This window comes from Thermobia domestica, chromosome 3 (assembly GCF_964235325.1).
Source record: "Thermobia domestica chromosome 3, izTheDome1.hap1.1, whole genome shotgun sequence".
Taxonomy (NCBI): Eukaryota; Metazoa; Arthropoda; class Insecta; order Zygentoma; family Lepismatidae; genus Thermobia; species Thermobia domestica.
Genome location: NC_137456.1, coordinates 17,047,245 through 17,074,002, shown reverse-complemented (window position 1 = coordinate 17,074,002; position 26,758 = coordinate 17,047,245). Strand labels below are relative to the sequence as shown.

General features: G+C 37.0%; 1 protein-coding gene across 5 annotated transcripts in view; it reads right to left on the bottom strand.

Moving 5' to 3' along the window:
- LOC145680197 (uncharacterized) overlaps window positions 1–26,758 on the bottom strand; it is a 161,061-nt gene that overhangs the window by 12,732 nt on the left and 121,571 nt on the right. Inside the window, exon 4 of one of the 5 annotated variants that reach the window (XR_014130616.1) lies at window positions 12,186–12,690. Coding sequence is in view for 4 of the 5 variants with exons in the window: in XM_081750454.1 (XP_081606580.1) it covers window positions 24,493–24,814 (322 nt within the window). In the remaining variant the exon portion in view is untranslated. Of the gene's footprint in view, window positions 1–11,159; window positions 12,691–22,402; window positions 24,815–26,758 lie in introns of those variants that run through there. The other 4 variants (XM_081750463.1, XM_081750454.1, XM_081750456.1 and 1 more) reach the window with 4 other exon arrangements.

Genomic DNA, 26,758 nt, shown 5'->3' with positions numbered 1-26,758 from the left:
AACTAGCGAAATAAATGGCAAAACATGTTAAGTAAAATGCTGCCTGAACACACACATACATACATACACACACACACACACAGAGAGAGAGACATTATTTTGAGTTGATTTTGAATTTAACGTCCTTTCAGCAGCGAGACTACATGAGGCGGGACCTACTTGTTGACGTGGAATACGAACCACATGAGCTCCCGCCAGGAATTGAACCCGGGTCTCCCGCAAAAAGGTGCGTACGATAACTGCTTAGCCACGAAGGAGCTCAGAGACATTATTTTGTTACTAAGAATGTCTGCTTGTGTGTTTGTTCGAATAGTGTAAGAGCTGAGAGAATTTCGTACCTGGTAGAAGTACGCGTAGATATCCAACTGTATACAACACAAAGAGCAGGGCATTGTATGAAATTTGCTTATCAGATTTAGTTCTGCAACGATTGTAACGAAAAACTGCTTAAAAAATTAAAAACTCATTTTTTCCATTATTTTCAGCTTTTGCCTGGCCTTCGGAAAAAAGTGTTACCCTAAAATTTTCTGTTTTTTCGACCCTTTGACCACTATTTACAACACAAACGAAAGAAACAACTGACATGCTCTCAACTACTACAAGGTAAAATATAAACTTACTGTCTTTTCCCTCACAATAGTAACATTTTTTCTTTAGAATATAACGGAAAATAAAGAGTATTTTAACAGAAATTTTACAGCTTCAGAGAAGAAAACGAATACTTACAAGTGAAAAAATAGAGAATACCAGAACTAATTTCCCTTTAATTAATTTTGTAGTTTTACATTTTATTTTCAAAAAAAAAAAAAAAAAAAAAAAACTGCAATGTGAGAGTTGTCACAGCAACGAAAATCTGATACAAAATTAACCTGTTAGCACGCAGCTTCACTTCTTTCTAATGAACACTAGTAGTATGCATTTATTTAAAGCAGAAAACTTACTAACAACAAAAAACCCAGATGAGTTGATTACGTGCGGTTTGCCACTTCATAGTTATTGCTGATTTATCGTCTCCCATGAATGTGAACATTGACACATTATTGACGCACGAGCTAAGGATTGTCAAACAACTGAGCCATAATTCCTTTTAGCTCTGTATATAAAAGAACTCCTGACTGACTGACCAACGCCCAGGCCAAACAGCTGACGCTAGAAACTTGATATTTGAACAGGAAAAAGGGTTTTTGTTGTAAGGTTCCACTAAGGAAGGATTTTTGAAAATTCGACGGCAAACGGAAAACGGCTATACGATCCGGTTAAGTCTCCAAGCTCAGATGAAAGATTAAATCATAGTGATTCCAGTTGTATCAGTATTATAAGTGCCCTCAATAGTACGGCGGCTTCCCGGAGCAAGGAACTTGAGGTGCCTCTAAGTTATCGACGAAGACAAAGGAGAAAGGTAAAATCCAGTTTGTCCCATGAGAGCGGAAACTCCGAAGAAGATGGATAGTCACCAAGGATGGAATTAAAAGGAATCTGCAGAGAAGTGAGTTTGCTAGTGGTGGCAACGGGAATGAGGATGCCAGCAGTACGATCGACTAACTTTCGAGGAACTTATGCAGTTGTATCTCAACTCCACAGGTAGGAAATAGAGTAGACGGGCGAAGAGGACTTGAAGCTGCAATTAGTGGATATCAAATCGTTCATTCACTATCCACCAGAAAGAGGGATTTGTCAGCCCAGACGTTTGTTATACTACATTTTGAGCGAGTGTGTGTTCTGATGGGTATTCTACCCAAGCAGTCACTCAAAGTATTACAGTTTTTATTAAAGGACTCAGTACTGTCGTGGTATTATTCTAATGTGAACACGTTTATCACATATGCTGACTTCAGGCAAATGTTCTTAAGATACTACTATTCAGAAGACGTGATTTATACTAGGCTGACGCGACCTAGGAACGTACCATTTAGCCTACATGAAGGTTGACGGGAATGTGGAACGTTTCACTGCAAATGGATTTTGCCAGATAAAGGGCCTGGATTCACAAAGCAGTCAAGCTCATATCTGTAATTCCATCATAACTTTACAACCAGTGCAGTATAAAAGATGTTTTCGTTACGAGGCCAGGATTTGGTGGAGAATTGCGAAACAATCCGAAGACTAGAACTGGTACACGATACGTAGGAAGTAAAACGAAGAACAGGAGAAGGGTGTCAGACCATAAGACTGAGATAGTTGGTCACAGTGCGAAAGTAGGTACAGCATCGAAGAACTGAGTGCTTGATTTTAATCATTTATGATGTGTGTGAGACCCAGTGTCTAAACCGTTTATTCCGAAGTGCAACAGCGTAGGCGTCTGATGAGCATATCGTGAAACAGAAGTGCGAAGAACATATATGTCTCTGGACTGCGAGCGCAGTTTCTTGACACCACGGTCAACAGTTAGGCTGCTTAAGACAGCGACACATAGACGACCAGACCGGATGACGACGAAGAAAGCCTGATCTCTGGGAAAAGCAAACACTTCCCTAAGTATGAATCGTCAGGAACAGTGATAGGCCGGATTTGCAGAAAATAACCCCAAGAATCTCTTCAATCAACGGGAACGTCTTAGCGTAACGGAAGAGGTAAGGCCAACGTGGGATTCTGGGATTCGGATCATCAAAGGAGTGGAAAGAAGAGGACGACTGACCAGGAATAAAGTTATTTAAACGTGCACGAACTTGAACAGTATAAAATTTGAAAAGCAAAGGCCTAAATTAAATTTTTTTCTTTTCTTTTTTTGATCAAGTGAAATTGAAAGTATTTAGTGCATTTCTTGTATGTGCTCAGTGTGCTGGAAATTAAACGTATTCACCAATGAACTCAATCGTCTTCTTGGACTTCACCAGGAAAACTCAAGGTATGTCTCAGATTTTACATGTAAGATGTCTTATGTTTCAGCTGCTGGGAGTGTGCAGAGCCCATAAGGCATGAAAAATTATAACGTCACGTTGTTGAGTGGGTAATCTCGTTGGAACTCCACGTAAAGTAAAACTGCAGGGGGGACCCTGTAAAATTAGAGTCTCATGCTTATCGAAATTTAATCTTCATTTTGTTCAGTTAATCAATTTATCCTTTTATTAATTTAGCTCTACCGTTTTATTTGCATATTGATAAGTAAATTAGTTTGGGCCTTCAGCCATGTAATTAATATTCATTGGCCCTCATTTCCCCCTCTCTTCTCATATCCACATACTCACTCTTCCCCTTTTTACAAGACGTGGCGCCCAGCGTGGGGCCAGTTCACTCCAGGTGGTTAGAAATTTTGTTCTGCTTTTTAGTTCTGTTTTGTTCAGTAAAAATTGAGGCGTGTAAATTTAAATTCATTTTTCTTTTCTCTTGGTTTACATTGTTGTAATGAAGCTTCAATCAACGAGATTACCCACGTTTACGCCATTGATTAAGCCTTTCCGCGAACTAGCTTAGTTTCATTTCAATTTGTCGCGTCTGTACATCAAGGAAATTTAGTGTTTATTTTGTTGTGTTGTTTATTGTTTATTTATTGTGTGCTTTAGTTTTCCTCTTTTGTTTACATTTTGGAGGGGGAGTGCATCTTGTGAGTTAGTGAATATAGAACACTTAAAGATTTTAGTATTTTTATTATAACATATGGTACAGGCGCGCAGTAAAGCGAGAAAGATGGAAGGATTTTCAGCAGAAAATTTTAATCAGTTAGCGGAATCCTATACGCAAGGACAAGATACGGAAAATCGCAATAACATTGCTCAGGTGTCTCCGGAACAGGATTCAGACCTACCAGTTGGAAACAATGAGGCCACTAACAGTACGGAAATAGAGCGCGTGATGGAACCAATTCCGGGATCCTCAGCGTAAGTCACTGGGAATGCGACCGACCCGTCTCGTATCATTATTAACTACATTGAAGGGAATATCGAAAAAATTAGAAAGCCAGGAACGAAAACATGAAAAGACAATGCGGGAATTGTCAGGAAAGTTAATGGAGCGATTAGAAACAGTAGAGGGATCACGGTTAGCGAAAGACTGGAACTTACAAACAGTATTCAGGAACTCAATGCTAGGTTAGATACCACTGCGGGCAACCTGAATGAGAGAATATTTGTTTCCTGTTAGAAGTTGAACTCGATTAGCGAAACAGACGCGCGAGTTCGTCAACTGGAACTTAATGCCGGAAGTAAAATTGAGGAAGAAACAGAAGTATAAGTATGGATCTCGCTAAGGTAGACCGCGAAGTGAGCCACTTGCTGAGTGATATGGAGAAGGTTGGGAACCACGTCACTGAAGTTACAACGCAAGTCGAGGGCGTAAAAGATAGTGTGGGGAATTTGTCGGGTATGCTAAATGGCGTAGAGGGCACTGTAGGCCAACTACAATCGAAATTGAGACGAGCAGAAATACGTTGGAACAACTTGAGCTATTGAGAGAAACTGTTCGAGATCGAACTAGTGACGAGAATGTCTCTGCTTCCATCTGGAGTCCCCGGTTGCAGGTCCGAGTAATTCGAGACAGCCTTCCGAAGTTTCGAAACAGGACAATTCAGCAGAACAGGTGTCCTTCCCAGCGAACACAGGGCCATAGCTGTGTCAGATTGCCCCCGCACTAGGCTTTTTACACAGAGATTTAAAATTGACCACATTTAACGGTTCAGAAAATGAGGCACAAGCTCACAACTTCCTTGTGGAGTTAGCTACTTCGAACTTACTGGGGTACCTGAGGAAGGAAGGCTAGCATTCGCAACACGCTGCTTGAAAGGGATATTCAGGCCTGGTACCATGTCACCTGAGTTAAGTACAGGTCGTACCAAGAACTCGTGAATCACTTCAGAGAGACCTGTCTTAGTGAGGGAAAGCTCGCTAAACTTCATGCCTTCATTCTCACGTCACGATTCGAGACACGAGTGAATAAGAAACCAACAGAATACTTGTTGGAGCTGCTCCATACAAGCAGCATTCTAGACCCGCCACTGCCACAGCAGGTTCCACTCCGGGTGCTTCCGAGACAGCTCCCATTCTCAATTTATCGTTGCACAGTCTCGTCCAAACCGCGCACCAATTAAGAGTTGCTTGGGATTGTAGGTGAGCTCCAGAGCACATACCAGCCACCAAGTAACAGCCGGAGGGGGATAAACATGCTCACTGTAAAGGATGAAGAAGTAGGGCAGTCACTCCCTTTGCAGCGGGCCAGTAGGCGGAGTAACCCCTCCCGTGTTCACACAAGGCAGCACCACACAAGTGCTCCTTACCAACAGAGGGGTAGGAGAGGCGCGCAGAATAATAACAATGATAGAGATAGAAATGATGAGAATTGGCAACAGCGTGGTAATGACTGCAAGCGACGAGACAGCACGGCAACTCGAGGAGCAAACGGAAGTAGGCAGGGTTAGAGACGCGGCAGAAACGCCGGTCGCAGCAACAACAGAGAAAATGACTATGCGTAGGAAATTAACGAACTGAATGTGCAAGAACAGAGGGCTGTCAGCTGACGAGATCCCAGTCGTCCCGAGGTAATTCGAGATCGAACATCCCAAACAATGCAAGAAACTGAGGTTTCCTCGCACATTATCAGGGAGGCGGTAGGAAAGAGTATTTAGTGAATAGTCTGTCTGAGCCTGCCGTTTTAAACTCTGAGGACATACGTAATGAATATGTAATTTGTGACACACATATTGAAGATTGTGAGACCACTGTAAAGGAAGTCGAAATTAATGAAGAAATTGAGAACTGTAAGAAATGTGAAGAAACTATTAGCAAGAAACTTTGCCCGCGAAGGAAACAACGACGTTCGTCAACTCGAAATTTTCTTAATTTTGAGAGATGAAAAAAAATTAAGACAAAAAACATTTTGACGAGACGAACGTGATATTTCGAGACCCCTTAAACTCAAGTGTTGAGAATTTACCCATAAACAATGTAATTATTTTGCCCGAAGTAGAGGTTGTTTTATTTGGGGAAAGATACTGGCTTTATTAGATAGCGGCGCGACCGTCAGTGCGTTCTCACAATTATGGGAACGTGTCAAGGAGCTGAAGCCCCCACCTGCTTTCATTAAGTGCACCAACATTAAGGTGAGCTCCCCTTTGGGAGGTCTGTTGCCTCGATTCTGGGACAGGTGATGTTAGAAATCGAAATCGATGGTAAGGAGTTCTATACAACAGGAATTATAGTAAAAGGCCTTAATAGAGAACTTATATTAGGTTGAGTGTTCTTTGCGGAAAGTAGAGCCATTTTGAATTACGATCAGAGCATGTTGCAGCTTAACCATCCCTACCGAACAGAGGTTTCTTTTCGAGACATAAAAATTGAGGAAGATGAGTTGACAAGAAAATTTTCCTGGGAGTTCGAGGATGAAATGGTAGATTTATACCAGACCATACGTAGTATGAGCGTGTCGAGTAGAGGACCGCATACTAGTGTTCAGCCGGAGATGCTCAATGCAGGAGGATGTCGCCAGATGGAGTCGACTACACTGAGCACTAGGTTGGATGATGTTAAGTTCCCAACCACCGCTGAACTGGCGAATGTAGTTTACTCGTCTCAAGAATGGGAGAAAGTTTGAACCGAGACTACACCAACAGAAATTCAGGAGCATGTCGAAAAGTATACCGATTTAAGTAGGGATGAGAAAAGACATCTGTATGAAATTCTCTATAAAGACACGGAAATTTTCGATGAAAAGCCCGGATGCACCAAAGACTATGAACGCACCATCGAGGTCACAGATGACAGGCCCCTAAGAGCACGGATGTACCCTTATGCGGTGAAGCATAGGACGCAGATGACCAACACCATCAACCGATGGCTGGCTTGGGGAATAGTAAAGAGGTTCCCAACTTCGTACACTAGCCCACTGGTAGTAGTGCTAAAGAAAGATGGAAAATTGCGCATATGTATTCATGCGAGAAAATTGAGCGAAATTACACGCAATCAATATGAACAGCCTATACCACCACTTAGCACGCTTCAGGATCTATGTGATAGGCGTTATTTTAGTTCTATAAATGCCATAAATATCTTTATGCAAGTGCTAGTTCATGAGGGCATAACTTACGTGTTTGTGAAACTTCCATTTGGTACGAAGCACAGTCTAGCCTCATGTGTCCGTGGGATCGATTCCATCTTAGGAGACGAGCGCAAAGAGTTCAGTGGCCACTATGTAGGTGACATTACGATCGCCAGCTTCTCGTACGCAGAACACTTGAGCGACCTAGATACTGTTTTGGGAAAATTACGTGCAGGAGGCTTAACTTTGCGTTTAAAGAAATGTCAATTTGCAAGGCAAAGAATAAGCATTTTAGGGTATGAACTTTCGCCTAAGAGCATCGAAAAATCTGCAGAAAAATTAAGAAAGTTATGTCATTTAGAAGACCGCGAAACGTCCGTGAACTGCGTAGCTTTATTGGCTACTGCCAATTTTACAGAATATTCAAAACGAAGTATTCAGAAATACTTTTTTCGCTCTTCCAACTTCTAAAGAAGGGAGTGAAATTTCAATGGCTTCCGTGCCACGAAGAAGTGTTTAATCGCATCCGTGAAGTCTTCCAGGAAAAAGTAGTTTTAAAGAAGCCACTCCCTGACAAACAGCTGATATTGGAATGCGACGCATCTGATGTGAGCTGTTCTTCACACTTGTACCAACTGGATGATGAAAATATTCGTGTGATTGGGATGACGTCACGAGTATTTAACTCCACGCAACGTCATTGTGGAATAACGGAAAAGGAGCTAGCAGTGGTGATAGATGGCGTGAACAAATTTAAACATTACTTGGTGAGTAACTTTTTCAAAATTCGTCCCGATCATCAATCACTTCGCTTCCTGTTGCTATTACTTATGTAGTAAAGAGACCAAGATAAAAGTGAGAATGATAGTATGCCTGAGGAGAAGTATGAATAGGTGTAAAGTCCTACATGCGAAAGTGAATGTGAACGTAAGGATTAGACTTTATGATTAAATATCAATGTATAGCTGTACAAGACTGGACATATAACATGGACGAGTCGTGCAAACATTTGTTGAAAGTGAAGCGAAAGTGACTTTCTGCAGTCTAGAGTTGTAGAATAGAATTATAAAGATTATATCACATCCAAAGTTCTGCTCATTTATAACAGAACGAGCAAGGAGAAAGGAGAAGTATATCTTCCTGTGACGATTAAGGGGATTCAGATGGATGTCCGAGCTGTCGTTGTTGATGGACTCAATCAAAATCTTCTACTCGGAACTGATTGCATGAGCAAGTTTCAAGAATTAATTTCGGGACTGGCGCAGTGACTACTCAAGTAGGGGATCAAGAAATTGTGGTACCCATGATTGAGATGAGAGAGGAAGGAGGTACGAGGTGCGACAATATGAGTAATAAGACGAATATGGACGACCCTATCTTCGAGGGTATCACAGGTGAAATATTAAAGGAATGCGAATGTCACGTAAAAGAAGCAGGTATGACAAGAAAATTACAGATGTGGGTGTAATTATGAGAAGATGAAAGAAGTATTAAATATTGGAATATGGCGTAAATGCAGTAAGGAAAAGCGTATAATGAAGGTATCATTGGAAAGTTATGACTGCAATTTCGAACGAATTATACCGGCAGAAGTGAAGGGACAAGCTATTATGAAGTCATCATATGAGCTATTCGTTCGGGAAATACAATGATTGGCTTGTACGAGTAGAAGCCATGCAATGCAGGGAGAAGATGGTGGAAGGAAGTTTGTACGCTACTCCAGAAGAGTTTAGATAAGTGGTTGGAGAAAACACCTATTGCTCTGAAGACAAGGAAATGTTTAAATTACGCATGAAAAGAAAGCGTTTCGCCCACTTCCAAGGAAAATGCAACAAATTTAGCTACACAATCCATGTGACTACTGAAGATCTATTGTAAAACGACCTTACGGAATTCCGTTGTTACTGGGATAAGGTGAGGGATCAGATTCAAAAGTGTTGCATCACGGTACCATTGAGACTGCACTATCCAAACATCATCATCGCTTGGTGGTGATAAAAACAGAAACCCTGATGAGATCATAGTCTGTGTAGATTTCGTGCAGCTTAATAAGTTCGTCTTGTTAACAAATTTGAAGTTCAACGCGTCGATGATCTTTGCAAGATTTAATGGGATGATCTGTGCTACGTCTCTCGATCTGGTTCATTCCTACTGCCAGTTGAGTTAACCAAAGATTGTTTGGATCTTCTAGTAATTTCTTTTGCAGTCCATATCTATTGGAACTGCAGTGTTCTTTGACTACAAGAATGGAGGAGTATGTTTAATGGCGGCCTTACTGAAAGTACTGGGAATTGCTATTCTTGAAAAGTACTTAGTTTATGTTGATGAATTTTGATCCCAGTGACTGATCCAATGACACTGAATTGTAGGCAAGTTGGAGGTATCGAACATTACCGGTAATTTGTTTTAAAAATGCACAGTTATGGTGTTGAAAGCAAGTTTTTTAACGATTTGTTGTTACACTTGCGAGAATAGCAAAGAACCTTGAATACGTGGAACTAGTAAAATCACTGCCAAGGCCAACTACTGTCAAAGCATTGCAAAGGAAGTTATGATTTTTCAGCATTGCTACAAATTTATACAATATTTTGTTCGTAAATCGGCACTTATATAGCACCTGATGAAACATGGAAAAATAGTCTTGGTTGCCTGAACAAATTAAGTGTTTTGAGGAAATAAAGCATGAGATTAGTAACAATATACTTTTGGTGTACCCAGGCATGTCAAAAGATTTTATCATCACCGTTGACGGTTCAACCATTGGAACCGGAGTTATCCTGACAGAAGACTATGAAGATGGGAAACGAGTTATTGGATTCAGTGGACATATACTCAAGCCTTGGGAATCCCGCTATACTATTACAGAGATAGAGATGTTGTGAGTTATAACAGCTATTAAGAAGTGACTCAATCTGTTGATAGGAAATCATGTGGTCGTACAAATGGATTACCAGTTTTCAGTACACTTTAAAAGTACTACATATTGGAACACCAGGTGGTGGTATACAGAGATGCAAGATTTGGAATTGGAAATTCAATATACACCTGCAGTAATCAATGTAGAAGAGGAAACTTTGTCTCGCATACTGTGTGTCACCGCTCAAAATTGCTAAAATTTTGAACTTTCAAGTCCATTGTAAGGAGATTTAGTGAATATGACTAGTGATGATTAGAGGATTCGCAACTAATGAAGTTTATTGATGTTTTGAAGCAAAACCAGATCAAGTTTCCTGAGGTAGGTTGGGCAGATGAGTACGGTTAACATTTTCAGACTATTTTTTGTACTCCCTGTTACGTGTTGATTTATCACACTATATAAAAAAGTTAATATGGTCATTGTTATCCTAGAAGGTTGTGCTATCAGTTCCTGAACCATAGGGTACTCGAGCGCCTCTAGTGGAAGTTCCTGAACTACATACGTTCGAATGAGCTGCCGGCAGCCTGAGCAGCCATTCGAAACGATATGTCACTGGGCAAGGTTAAACTCTTCGTGATTTGTGAATTTATAAAGGTCATCATGAAAGTTGTATAGTTTGAAAAATTATAGTGTTCTAAATCGTGAATAAGGTGAATTTGATAATAGTTCTTAAATTATCTACCTATTTATTGGTGTGATAATTCGAAATTTCTACATTTGGTGTGAATTTATATTCGGGTAATAAGAGGCGTATCGAAACACTTCCTCCCGAAGGTGATCGAGGGTTGATCAATACTTAATTAATTGGGTGAGTGTAAATTTTTGATTATAAAATATTCTTTATATATAGTTATATTTCCTAAGGAACAAATATAGATATCGGATTGACAAAATATAGGAAGTCTACTATATATTAGATAAATTGTTGAAATTTGTATAAAAGGTGTACTTCTTGTTGAAAAGACTCATAGTACTATTCAACCTAGCTTTAAAAAGCAAGTTAGTTTTTTGATAAAGATTCAAATTTTTCAATATAGCTTTAAATTGTTATATTTTGTTGAAAATGTATTTCTGTATTTCATATTAATTTTTCTGCAAGTTTTGTTATAAAATTTTCTAGTTGAAATCAGTTATTTCAATTATCAGTATTACCTATTTTTCACAATTTTAATTTGGAAAATTTCTACTATTTTTTGGAAGTATTTGTGCTAGATATAGTAAAAAATTAACTCAGAATTTTAGAATGAAACTTGATATGTATTTCACGGAAATATTTAAATGCTAATTTACTATTATATACATTATTCATTGAAATTACAAATCCCGCTTACCATAATTTGTCCTGGTTTTTATAACCAGCGGCCCAGGACGGAGCACTTAGAGGCACGTTACATCCCTTACAATGGGACATAAGAAATTCTCATAGAAAATTATGCTTTACATAACCTTCTTTCCATGTTTCACCCCTCTTTTCTCCTTCTTCAAGAAAACGGGCTTTTCGACATTAGTTATTTAATATCATTCCCCATCAACGGACTCATGATGTTCGCCCTTTTCGGAATCATTAATTACTTTCTTACATTCCTCATCTTCCTCCCATAAAATATCCCGACACTCAATGCCAAATGGTTACTGTTCATAACCTAACTCTCGTTAACCATTATAATCCCTTACACGTTTACCTCTTACTACCTCTATTTACAGCAATCAGCTTTATTGCGTATTTTACAACCAACTTTAAAGATTTATCTCGTACATCTACGTTTCTTTAAGTTACCAAATTTAATTGGCAGGAGAACGGTCCTTATTGAGGCAAGATACAACAGAAGAAAACCTTGGCTTTTTATTCGCATAGCATAAGATAAGAATAGGACATTGATATTAAGGACTCTATTACGAGGAGAAATGGAATAGGACATTAAGAGCTTCATTACGAGAAGAAATGAAACTGTTAATTTATGAACACTAAAAATGCTTTGTATTTCTTCATTTGTTTGGAGTTTAATGTTCATTTCCACCAGCCTGGCTATATAAGACGAAACCTCTCTTATTCCCAAGGTCAGAACGCGTACCACTGAGATCAAAAATAGGGATCCTCGCAACAACTGCATGAGCATGTCTCAATCTTCACGATATTGATACCTGATAAATCTGCAATGAGACAATATTGTGGCAAACACTAAAATAAAGTTGGGGTAAACTGCACATTATAGGTCAGTACAAATTCGCCTTATCAAATATCAAATCACTAATAACATAACCACTGATTTTTAATTTTTGTACAGTGACCAATTGGAATCCTTACCATCATACCTGATAACCATACCAGCAAATAAAGATCTTACTATTCAGTCAAAACTTAAGATCAGAAATACAATAGAAAACGCAATTCCGTATTTTCTTAAGAATAGAACAGATATCAATACAATTTGATGGCTTCTCTATAAACGAGCACATATATTTTCAAACATTTCAGAGTCCCTGGAATCTTCGTCAATCTTTAATAAATGTAGAATATTTATTTAAAACATCTTAAGACAATACTTGGACAAAAGTTACCCTCCTACTTCTTTGTCAAATGTACTTTTAAATGACTTTTCAGTTGGTGTTTTATTTTAAAGGAACTCGGACACATTGGACATTTGAATGGACGTTCTCCTGTGTGTGTTCGCACATGTCTTGAAAGTTCACAGGGAGTTCTAAAACATTTCGAACACCAAGCACAGAGATGTTTCCATTTACCAGTTGGCCGACTACCCTTATTAGCTTCATGGTTAGTATCAACTGGGGCAGCTGAAGTGGAAGCAGTGCTGAAATCAGAGAAATAAAGCAGTGTTTATTCCTTTTTAAAATGAAAAACATACATGATCTGCATGCGAAAAATACACTTTATTTCCAGCACTACATAAGTAGTATTCGCTTACAATGTTACACATACGGATTAGGATTACAAACTAACATATAAAAGAGCCCATATTTGTTAAAAGAATGTCAGTCACAAATTTAACAACTATCATTTTTGCTCCTTTTAAGGAATCTAAATAGATATGATTTTTCTGATAAAACAACAGGTTTTCTTATTGGTAAAAATTGTTCTTTAATGTTTCATTTCTAAATAATAGTTGCATTCATACCAGGACTGGCTATGTAATGTAATCACGAAGTGAGGTAGCTTTCCAATTAATACAAAGTTAATAATAATTAAAACGATATAGACATTCATTCCTGCATAGGAATGAGGAACGATCAAAAATATTTTAATATGGAGTCCATGAGAGGTTTGGCAACATAGCTTAAGTCCAAATGCTTTATATTACCCTCGTTTACATGTTCTACCTTGGTTCTTTCTCGTGTCAGCTGGCTCAGGGAACAGACCTTTAAACGCCTGCTCTTACATACAATGCAATCACACTTTTCACATGACGGGAAAAAAACGTAATTTTTACCCACCTCCTTGTAGCTGGAGGGAGGAGAGGAGATGGGCAGGCAGATAGAACCTTTTTGCTATGTGATGGATTTACACACTCCATACGATAAAGATGGGCGTAGGAAGAAAGACCAGCTAGTCGCGAGAGGAAGAATGACTCATATAGCCATTAACAGCACATTCCACCTCTTCATTGTTGGCTAATATTTTACAACGGATCCATTTTTTAAAGTTTGGAAAGAGAAAATCAAGGGGCTAAATCTGGCGAATAGGATGCGTGAGGAAGCAACTTTAACTCATTGATTTCAGCCGACAGGATAGAGGATGTGTGAACTGGTGCATTGTCTTCATGAAAAACTCTTTCCATGCCAAATAAATCTGTTTTTCTTCATTTCATCACTCAAATGCTGCAATAAGTTTGCGTAATTCTAGCCATTGATTGTTTTTCTTTTTGAAGTTAATGAAAATTATCCCATGCGTATCCCCAAAAACTGACTTCATAATCTTGCCAGCAGATGGAACTGTCTTCGCTTTCTTTGGGGCTAATTCTTCCCTTCGTCCATCATTTTGATTATTCCTTCTTTTCAGGAATGAAATGACGGATCAATGTTTCATCCATGGTTATGAATTGACGCAAAAATCGGATTTATTGGTGTGAAACACCGTTTAACACTTGATGGAAACATCGTCACGACGCTGTTTTTGTTTTACTATGAGTAAACGCAGCAGCCATCCCACGCACTGCTATCTTATGTCCTAATTTTCAGTCAATATACGGTGTACAGCAATTTTTGACATGCCTATCATGTCTGCTAGCTTACAGACTTTCAGTTGACGGTCATCCAATACAACTTTGTGGAGTTTTTTTTTAAACTTGGCATGGTCATTTCATTTGGTTCACCATTGCGATGTTCGTATTCGCAGCTCGTACGCACTCGTTTAAACTCTTGCACCCAATATTTTACTGTTGTAAACGAAGGAGCAGTCTCGCCCAGGGTAGAATCTAGCTTGGCTTTCATATTGACTGGACTGAGAGCTTTCAAATGAATGTATTGTATCATATAACGAAGACACATTTTTTCCCAAGTTTACAAATTCACTGAGAGCGTTCACTATTGATGGGTGTCAAACAAATACTAAAACAACGTAGCGCCTTCAAACTTCATACTTAAGCTTTATAAGGCTAGTTCTTTCGACCATTGTAATGTTTATCGAACAACAACCGCCATACGTACGTCAGGTTAGGTACTTCTGGGACTACCCACGTATCCGTCCGTCGAAATTATCAGAACAAAAACGAAAAGATGTACCGAGAAGTGCTTTCTTTAATCGATTCACCGCCCCAATAATAGGTTATATCTTTTCATTAACCCTCTATTCAAATCTAAAGTGGTTAAAATCAACCGTTTCTGGTTTCAACGTTGACTGTCATAGAAAGAAAACAGTACTATACAGCGACAAGCAGTTTCCCAGAATCAATTCAGCGTTTAACATACCATCATTATCCGTATCTCTCTATCAAAACCAAAGTGACACATTTATCAGTACTTCCGGTTTCAATACTGATTTCCACTGAGCAAAATCGGTAAAAGATACTGAGGAGACATTTTTTTGAAATCGATTCAGCGACCCAAGAATATATTTCACCTTCCCCATTAGAAATGAACTATTTCCGATTTCAACGTTGATCGTTACATAACACAAATGGTAATAGATAGCGTGAAGTGCTTTTCTCGAAATAGGTTCAGCGTCTTAAGTATAGGTTATATATGTCCCACATTAACCCTTTATTGAAACCACAAGTGGTAGATATCAATCATTTCCAGTTTCAACGTTGATAGCCATGGCACAAAAGCTATAATACCTAGGTATATAGCGACAAGCGGACTTTTGCAATTAATTTCTTGTCAAGAAAGGATACCATTCCTACTTGCTTACTCTACTAAAACTGAAAGTGGTAAACGTTTACTAGTACTTTCATTTTCAATGTTGATCGCCATACTACAAAAACGATAATACAGTAGATTACTACAAGCGGTATCTCGAAATCGTTTCAGCATGCAGGGCCGGATTTCCCAATAATCCCGGTGGGCGCAAACTCCCAGGGAGCGCACGGCCGGGAGAAAAAAAATGAAAAAATATCTAGAAATAAAAATAAATAGCCATAACTTAACATATTTTTTGAACTGATTAAAAAATCAGAATAATAAAGCATTCTGATTTTGAAGTTCATTGGAACAAATAATTGTTGGTAAAGTTAAACTATTTTTCAACATTATGCATCAACTTCGTTACAACATTGATCTCAAACACGGGAGAACTGGCTGGTTTTTTTTTTACTTATTTACTTATTTTTTTACTACAGAGTTTTTTTAAATTTATTTGCCCAAATGGATAAATTGAACAAAACCAAAGTTAATCACCAATCTTTTGTTAGCACATTAACGGTATTTTGTTAAGCCCAGAACCAAGTAAATTCCTTAAAAAAAAAAAAAAAAACTTGCAATGATAAAATTGCATCGTGGAGTGGTGTTTAAGCAATTAACATATAGGCCTGATGTAATTTTTTTAATAAAGGTTTTTAGGAAAGTAACTTTAACCAGACAAGGGGCGGAAAAAGTTATTGGGCCTAGGGGCGCCAAAATGCTAAATCCGGCCCTGTCAGCATGTCAAGGAATGATATCAGCTCCGCGTACTACTCTACTAAAACCGGAAATAAAAAAATAGTAGTAGTTTCGGTTTTAACGTTGTTTACCATAGAGCAAAATCAGTAACAGGTAGAGATCAGTGGTTTCTTGGGATTGATTCAGCGTCTGAAGAAGTACCATATCCGCCAATAATACTCTACTACCTACTAAAGCCAGAAGTGACTGACAGAGCAAAAGTGGTAAGCTACTCGTATATCGGGAAAAGGTTTTCTGGAATCGATTTACCGTCCCAAGAATAGGTTCTATATCCTCCATTAACCATCTATTCAAAGCAGATGTGACAGAAATCAAACGTTTATAGTTACAACTTCATTCGACATAGAATAAAAATGGGTAATATATAGTGACAAGCGTTTTTTAAAAAATCAATTCAGCTAAAAATTGTAAGACATAGCAAGGAACTCTTTTTGATATGGATTCAGTATTAGTTTAACAGGTTTGTTATCTTACTGTCGCTCTATTGCAGCCAGAATTTATAGATGTCTCAATATTGAATTAGCAAAGTTTCAAAGTCTATCATAAGTTCATAACTGTGGAACGAAACTGACTTATTTGACTGTGATATCGCCCAAAGATAATAAGATATCCGTTAATCAATGGATCACTTCGAAGTGAATAAAATGACATATGCCTAACTGTTTTCTCATGCGAGAAAGACTAATTATAGCGATGAAAAAATGTCTTTCGTTGCCAACCTCATGCAATTGATAATGCTTATTCTCGTAGTACAAATTATTTATTTAAATGTGCTGTACGTATATGAAAAATAAACATTGCTAACAGATCGCCATTTTTGTTTACCTTCTGCTAGCACTCACACTACTTATGATTTACAATACGATTAATATTTTTCACTCATTGAAGTTATATTCAATTTATATCGTAAGGTTCCATATCCTCCCGCGTAAGCACCCTCCGTAAATTGAAACATTCTTCACAACCACATGCTACTGTGTACAAACATTGTCACCAGCAGACGATGGAAGGCGAAAATTGGGAAATCACGAAGTTGGTTTGAAAGAAAACTGAAGACAGACGACCCTCTCCTTACAAACTGACCCTTCAGAGGATACCCATAAAAGAGGTTCATAAGTATCAGTCGACAGCTGATCATTAACCTACCAACACCTCTGTCCGGGGGCCGCAATGGGCTAAGGAGAATCCCTCTAAACCTCATCTCAGAAGGCTGTAGCGAGCGAAAGAGATATAATAATAACCATCTTACTTTCGAGGCTGCAATATCTACCGAGGTCGCAGTGGACAAAGGAGATCCTTTCAATTACCTATCCCGGAGGCTGCAATGAGCGACGGAGTACTTATCTAATCTATATAGTACCTATTTAACCTAAGACAAATTGAACCTGTATGTTTCCGAAGCCACTACTGTGTGCTGAGGATTCACTGGACTTTGAAAAACATTTTGTATTTTACAAAGAAATTTTGTAAATTCATTATAGAGATAGATGAAGTGCTTATTCCGGACTGTTTTATTATACTCTACCATAAACTTCACAATATGCAGCATCATATGAACCAATTAGAAAATGTTAGAAAAGGCACAAAAGAATCGGGATGAAAGCTTAACTGAGAGGAAAATGAGTAAAATAAGAAGAAGGACGAAATGAATGAGTGATTATTATAAGAAATACTCTTGCATTGAAATGAAGAATTTAGTCAGTGAAAATAGTGCATAGGGACTTCTCAGTCTATGGTAAGCCATCTTCAGTCTATGTAATATACTTTCAGGCGAACATTTCCAATCATTTTTGACTGGCGACACATTTTAAGGAACGTTCTCATCACGACACTTATTAGATTCCTCTATTACCATATAAAATAATAATATAAAAGCACATAAATTAGCCTATAATAGTATAATATTATAATTTTCTATATAGTATTATCTAAGTATTACCAACTGCAATGAAGCATTAATGCCGCCGTTAGCTGGCACAGTCTGTCTCAAAAAGTTGTTTCAATTTATTATTAAAAGACTTCGGGCCTTATGCACAGTCGTTTTGGAGTCTGATTAACGCCATACTACGAGGTTGACTAACAGATGGTTATCAAAGTTGTATTCAGAGTCTCTGATTAGGACGTAGTATTTGACGAAGTTAATCAAATTTGGCTAATTAATCTAGAGCAGAGGCTAATATTTTACCCACGGTTTAGCGTGCGACACAACATTTCGTATTTCATATATTTTCATTTTTACAGATTACGCATGCAACATTTATTTTTCTCACCCGATGCATTGAGGTTATATAAGTTAATCATATCCAAATCATCATTTTAGTTGTACTCAAAGTAGACTCTGAATACCATAACGTGCACCTTCCTTAGTAAAGAGTTAGTATGTTTACTAACTAGTCTGTGACTAAACTTCGATTAACGAATTCTCTTTGAATACAGCCCTTCATGTTTAAAAAAATGTGTAAAGTCTACAGACTTATACACCTACTACATGATATAAAATTTAATTAAAATTTTTGAAATTTCGTGACACACATTACACAGCTACGTGACACACTGATTAGGAAAGCCTGCCTTGAGGAACAACTTAAAAATAGATGCACAAATATCGTAATAAAAGCATAAACATACATAGGTACGCTATATTCATTACGCATTGAATGTATATGTCTTAAATCTCATATTATTCACATATACATTCAAATCCAGATTTACAAATGGGTACTTGCTACCAGCCACCATTTTCTAATAGCTAGTTAATTGAAGAAGGGTATTATTAGATAAAATTTAAGAAAACGCATTATTAGATCATTAACTTTATTAAATTAAACATACAATAACATGAAAAAAAATTATACAATAGTGAATCCTCTAATATATAATATACACATAAAGAGTTTATGTACTTGTTTTTGAAATAGTCAAAGTTTTTCTTTACTGTTTTTATAAGTTATTTTGGAGAGTAATGAACTAAAAGTACAATTACGGACAAAAGTTGAATAAATAAGTTTAACGTAGTTCGCGATAATACTATATGCCAGTGAGTAAAACAATATGTATAAGGGAAACCAATCTACAATTTAAAAAAAAATTAAAGGACTAATGTCTAAGATGCAATAACACGATTCTTTTAGCATTAAGATAAGAATAGTTGTACAAATGGTGTGTGTGGACCAATTGCTAATATGTTCAGTAAACGGTAGAAAGACATGATGGGACACGGATTTTTAAAGGCACTAAGAAATTTTTGGTGCAGAAAGTGCTATATTTGTAGCTGTAGTATAATAGCATGGGGATTCAATACATTTATAATATGTATGCCGACAAATTTTCAATGTATACAATTAATAGTTTCAGAAATGTACAGGCGCCAATAACATGAATTTTCAAAGCACTGAAAGCAAACTTTTCAAATTAAAGAAAAGCTCTATATTTGTAGCTATAATATGGTGGTTTATTCTCAATCTGTGCTGATTTATTTTTAATTTGAATATATATAGTAGTTACATTTCTAATCTTTCTGGTCTAATACAATAGTAAAATAATCCTGCTAATATGTAATATTTGTAATGATAGACCATAGCAGATCATTATTAGTATATTTTAAACTAGAAGAATAGGTTTATTAACAAGTTGTTTTTATATATAAAAAGTGTTTTGCTTATTTAGTCACTTTTCCTTTCACTATTCCACTAAATTTATTGGTAGGTTACAGTAAGAAACTGTAATATGAAAGGTTTCACTGCAGATTTCAATACGGCTCAGAGAAAAGAATTGAGATATGATGTCACGCCAAAATGCTTGTTTCTGTTACTGTGACGCACGACGCGTGTTTGTCCATTGTTTGGAGCTTTGTATCTCGGTAACTACGATTTTTTCGGAGAATTTTAGTATGTTATATGGAAGGCTAATTCTACACAATGATATAATTAATTTACAACTTTTGATCAGAAAGAAAATGTCCATTTCTTAAACCTGTGCCTTTGTCTTTCCTTGCTGTTTTCTGCGTTAAAAATTGCTGCAAATGCTGGAACAATGACACATTTTATACTCTTGCACGCCACGGGAGAACTGGCAGCTTTTAGCGTTTGATTAACGAAAACGGTATACGAAACACAAATGACACAGTTACACATGTAAATGTTATGTAAAAACTATAACAAATTACAAAGGGTACTAGGAAAGTTTTGCAATACGATACAACCATGTGTTGCAGGAGTTTGCTTCTTGGTGCAGGCTGAGACATATTCATATTTACACAGTAACTACTGCGAAAGTCAATGGGCTGAGTTATTCATTAGCAGTGATAGTTTAAAGTGCTTAGTATGGCATTTTGGTCACGAAATGAGATACGACCAATTTTGTGGCATAACTTAGCGTAGACAAGTGTGTGGTTTAATCGTAGACAAGTGCGTAGAAGAAATTACTCTTGCACTGGGTAGTGTCTGTCCACATCGTACGACTAATATTCATGTGGTACAAAGAATTCCATGGGAGAAATTTAACCCTGGTTGACGTTGAGAGGGCGGGAAAGCTGCGGATGTCAGTTACGGAGGAAAACATTACTGCTGTTAGGAAAATGCTTGACAAAGACAGGGTTTGGGTATACTTTAGGGCTAAATGCAGCAACAATTAGTTCGATTCTGCACGAACATTTGCGTGAAGAAAAGTTGTTGTGTCTGCGTGCCGCATAGTCTGCTTGAAGAGCAGATGACACGACATGTGACATTGTGCCGGAAGGTGCTGCAAATGTTTGATAAGAGACAATCTCGATACGTAAACAACATCGTGACAGGTGACGAAAATTGGTTGTACTATTATGATGTGAAGAACAAGGATATAGCACACAGAATAATCGAAGACCAATGCATATATGTGAAATTTATGTTCAGGAAAATACGGAGGACTGTTTAATGAAAGATTCTATCAGGTTATTAGAAATAATTTAAAAATGGTGAAACACAGAAAGAAACAGCGATGAAGAAACATACAGGAAACAACCATGATAGAACTCTGTTAGAATTATTTTATCAATTGAGAGATTATTTTAAAATATAACATAGTTGTTTGTGGAAACAGAGAAGTTTTGGGTTAATATGTAGTATGTGTATTTTGTGTTGTGTTTATATGTAGTTAGGTATGTTGTACTTACAATTAAGTTATGTAAAATTCAAGGTAGATGCAACTGGGTTATTAGAAACATCTTAAATCTTAAAATGGAGAAGTACAAGAGAGAAACAGCAAAGAAAATTGCACAGGAGAAAATTCATCATGAATTTTCACATGAGAAATATTAGCACAAGTGGAAACCAAATGATGAAAATAATGACAATAACACAAAGTTTATAAGATGAGAAATCTAAATGAGGAAAGAAGTGAAGCAATAAATATATATTCTATTGTGTGTTATATATGTTTGTATTGTGTGTTTGTGAATGTGTTGTAACTATGCTATTATGTACTACAATTGTTTCCCTTACTTTCCAGAATAAATGATACTTCAAGAAGAAATAAGACGCCTGAGATCTAATTATTAAGACTCAGGTAATAAAAGTCCCACCCCTAGCATTTGGGTATAAAATACGAAAAGAGAGAAGAGACAATATGAAACAGGAGAGAGACTAAACCAGAGTAAGGAGTAGATGCGTCTGCCAGTAAGATCGTAAGTAAACTGCAAGAGCAGGAGTAGTGGAGGAACATAAAAAAAACAAAAAAAAGAAAAGAAAAGAAAAGAAAAGAAAAAAAAGAAAGAAAAGAAAAGAAACTTGCCGATCAAGACTCAGAACGAAGTTTGGGCCTTTGATGAAGATGCATCTGTAGCTGTCAGAAAATCCCAAACAGTAAAGAAGAAAATGATGGCTGTATTTTTCAAATCGAGTGGAATTGTGAAGCATATCGTTTTGGATACACAAAAGACAGTTACAGCTAAATGGTACACGGTAAGTGCCTGCCTAAAGTCATCGAGTCTATGAAGAACCCATGACCAAATTCAAGAATGGACACCTGGTTTCTTCATCATGACAATGCTCCAACTCACCGCGCGAAAGCTTGCATCGAAGATTTGATCCCTACAGGTACTGGGGACTTTCCTTACAGTCCAGACCTTGCTCCCTGTGACTTTGCACTGTTCCCGTATGTGAAAATGAAGGTGAAAGGGATGCGGTTTTCTAGTGATAGGATCTTCTAAGGGCTTGGGAGGAGTGTGCCTTACTCCCTTGGGAAGCTTGGCAGATCAGGTTTAACGACTGGTTTGGGAAAATGGAGAGGTGTATTGAATGTGATGGAAATAAATAAATAAATAAATCTGTATTGCAAAACTTTCTTAGTACCTTTTGCATTTGCGATACATCTAATTAAATCAAATAAATAAATTAAACAGGTTTAAAACCAAACAAAAGTGGATTTTATTGTTTTAAACATTTTACATCAATTTTCAACTCTAGGTCTCCATAATGTTGATAGTATACAAAAACGTAGTTAGAAAATGTCAAATTGGCCACATAAATTATTGATTAATGGCAACTTTTGAAAAAAAAAAAAAAAACATATTCAACAGTACAAGGATACAATGTGCGAACAAGCTCAGATTATTATGAAAATCCGTTAGGTCTTGTTACTTGAAATGCAAAAGCGATTGGAAAGTATATGCAAACTATATGAAGTATATGTATTCTATAGAAAGATTTAAAGCAGAAAGAATTACTTGTTGGATTGTGAATAGAGGAGCATCAGCAACAATAAGAAATGAATCACAACAGTCTCGGTAACTGGTCACCTAAGTCAGTGTTGTCAGTTTCATAAATGCAAATTTCCCTATTGCATGCAAAATTTTCCATGGATGGTGTTTTCGCCAACTTTAAGATATTTCTTCTGGCCATTAAATCACAGCAGCTGCATTTCTGTGAATGCCAAATAGTAAAAGAACTACGTAATTTTGTTTCAAACTTGTTTCAGAAACTACAATTTTATGCGGAGGGGGGTGGAGAAGGGTAGCAAAGTTAGCTAATAGTTCCCCTGTTTACCCATGGTATTACGCGAAAGTGCCTGTTTAGGTGCATAAAGAGTCCGCCAACTTTAAGATTGATGAGTGTGTTTCTGTGAGAAAGTGAGTGAAAAGAGGAACACCTCAATAAACGTGATAAAAAAGAATGTCAAATTTTCCCATTTTCAGCCTACTTTAAAGAAAAAAAATCGTCCGTGTTTAGAATCACCCGTTTTATGTGAAATTTCCCCGCCAACTGACAATACTGACCTAAGTTAGTAACTTATGTTATTGATAGAAATTTTGATCCAGAGAATGATTTGGGAAACGTACGAATGCCCTAAGTATTCCATTTGCTCACTACTGTATGTAACATTCTAAAATAATAATTATAATAAATGATCTCTTTGTCTGAAATAAAAATAAAGCTTTGGCTTATAATGTTAGGATTTAAATACAATAAACAAATATATCTATCCTCTAGTGACTCAACTTCACAAAGCCCTGCTGTAACGTGTTGTAACAGTAACATGTTTTGTGCACAATGTATGCGTGCATATCTTGTTTTATTACGTAAAGTGAAACAAATTATTTGTACTCTTTGTTGAATATGACACTGCGAAACCTTATACAAATAGCTACTTCTGGAATATATAAAATCAAATTCGAATATTATTATACGTGTCCTATTCAAAAAGTATCCATCTCTCCCCTCACAGGAACAAATGAAACAGTGGGAGTTTCGTCTGGAAAGGAGGCGTAAGGAACCTTCACGAGCGCACTCAAAGTTCTTACCTGGCTTGTAGGGAACATTTATAGCTAGCTGGCAGTGAAGCTTGTGTATGTGTCTACTAAATGACAGTTGCTATTTGATTTGGTGAGAAATTACGATACGATTCGGCGTTGCACTAAATTCTGCTTAAAATGATCGAAAATGGAAAACATTTGGAAGATTCAGCAAGATTTCTAATGCGACATTGCAGCCAACACACAAATTAGGTAATATTGAAACAACTCTTGAAAGATGAACACATGACGATGAGAGTGAAGCACATTTCGTTTAGCCCGCAACAACAAGACGAAATAACAAATGACTTGAGTGCGACAGACTTGACTTGAGTGCGACACTTAATACATAAGATCTTAAGTTTCGATTTAAGAAATTGTAGACAAAAGGGTCGATATGTTTAATTTGAAAGCTTATTATGGTATGTGGAGAGAGCGTGGAATGTACCGAAGTCGACTTAAGCCTCCTTGATCGCAAATTCCCATAGTTTTCCAGACTTTCTACTCCACCGATGGATCTTGGTATTGTTCAAAAACGAAAACTCACTTGAAACAAAACCAACTTCAGTCACCAGAAGATATTGTATGAATTGGGAGAAGTGTGTATAAAATACGCAGCAAGGAACTATGAAAAAGAATTCCCAAAAGTATCTTGACTGTTTTATAGTTGCTTGTAGTTTTCTTCACCAAAAGTAGGATACTTTTTGAAATGACCTCGTATAATATTTATGATTATCTACATGACATAAATACAATTATGATTTTTATGTTCGTCTTCCGATTCATAATTAGTACGACACAGATAACAATAGAAAGGATGAACCTTTTCCAAATGTTTCTTCATGTTCCCTTTTAGACTGAATTGTTTATTACACACTAGACACTGAAAAGGTTTCTCTCCCGTATGCACTCGTGTGTGTCTTTCAAGGTCCATTGGTCTGAAGAAACGTTTTGGGCACCATGAACACTTGTATTTTTTCAATGAATCAGCAGAAAGCAAATCACCATCAGTTCTCAACGAATCATCACCCTCTAGAGGAGCTTTCGAAGGACACGGGCTGAAACGGAAAAATAATGAATGGTATATCTGTTATATGTATATTATGATGTAATAACATTTTGCTTATTTAAACAATCTAAATAATATTAATGAGTAAACTAGCGCCTCATTTTCCACCAGATTTTTGAAAGCTTTAAAAACCTGGCAAGCTGAAACTTCGTACGAATGTTCATAAATTGTGTATAAGTTCACGATTTTGTGACATTTGACTGCTGCTATGGAGACAGTGGGTTAAGAAACCACTCTTTACAAAATCTCTCAAAATCTAGACCCCAAAACTTGAAATTCTGTGTTAAATATTTCTTCCAAACTTTAGGCAAGAAAGTTTGTGAAATTCGTCCGGTAAAGACAATAGGGATTATATAGTTTCTCAATATTCAAGTAGCATGAAATTTTGGCGAGGCAGTATCATCATCATTTCACACACATCCATCATCAAGAGCTGGCGGAAGTCATTCCTGGTAAGAGTTAATCTTAAACCTAGAGGTGAGAGTTTAGACTATTGATGGCAGTTCTAACACGGTATGAGCCAAAACAAAACAAAAACTGAACTTTTTGGTAATTACCTGCGAATCCCAATAACAAATTACAAACAATCTTTCAAAAACAAATAAAGACGGGGAACAGTATATAAACTAACACAAGTTACCCGGTTCGATTCCCGATCATATCTCCATATAGCTTCGTGAAAGTACAAGAAAAACTACGACATTGATATATGGATCTGAATCAAGAAATTTTATTAACTTGTGCATGCAAATAATAATAATGATTATTGCATCGAAATTTAATGATAAAAAAATCTTTATAACAACACTTGCGCTTACCTACGCCAATAAAAGTTATGAAAATTTTACCAAGTGAAAAGTGTGGAATAAAATTTCACAAACATAACATTCACACTACAATTATATTATCACTTAAGATGTTAAACGAAAAAGTAACTTCCACATATTCATTGCGATTACATTTTATTCCAGGCTTCCCATCGTTTATCACATTTTAGGCCTAAAATAGGACAAAAATGGCAAAAAAAAAAAAAAAATAAAATAAAATAAAACAGCACGCAAATAAAATTCGGCGCGATGGAAGTTTTTGAAGCAGGACTGGAGATTCGTGGAGCATGGGCGCCTAAAGAGGGGCCGGGCCCACCTGGCTCACGAAAGTGTATATGGAATATAGCAAACCACGTATATTAAATATCAGAAATACCAGATGTAATATACCAACTATGGAGATGCCCCCTAGAAAATTTTCTTCGGGCGTCCCTGGCGCAGAGAAATTTACGAAATAAAAGTAGGCAGACAAATGACTTCCCGAAGAAAAAAAAAAGAAAAAAAAACCTTCCATTTCGTCATACATATCTTGGTACACAGGCGGATTTGAATATTTCACCATTTTACACACATGAGTCACGGAACTCGGCCTTTCGTTGTTGCACCATTACGCTACTGTTTCAAATGACTCTTACAGCCTATAGTACACTGATAATTATTATCCTAACTGGTTCGTTTTCTTCCTGCCAGTCGCTAAAATGCGGGCTGCTCTTGTTGCTTGACATGCTGTCGGCGGGAATGCCCTTGTTTCTACAATCACATGCAGTGATGCCAACCTAAATGGTTATAAAATCCCATTTTGTTCTTGAATTTCTCACCCTATACTAATATATATATATACTTAGGAAACATGAACAGTGAAATTAGTGTATATCATTCATTTTCTTCAAAAATTCTGATCGTCTACGTTCATCCAGAAGTTTATGAACAAGTATTTTCCTCAACTGAAAGAAACAATTGAAAATGCTGACAAACGTAAGTACATTTTGTTCTAAGTTTTGTATTTCCATCGCGCTTTTCTTCATTTGAACATAATAAAACTAGATAAACTTCATTCTTCAGTCATTTCGTATAAAACGATTTGGAAGTTGGATGTTTCTCGTTTT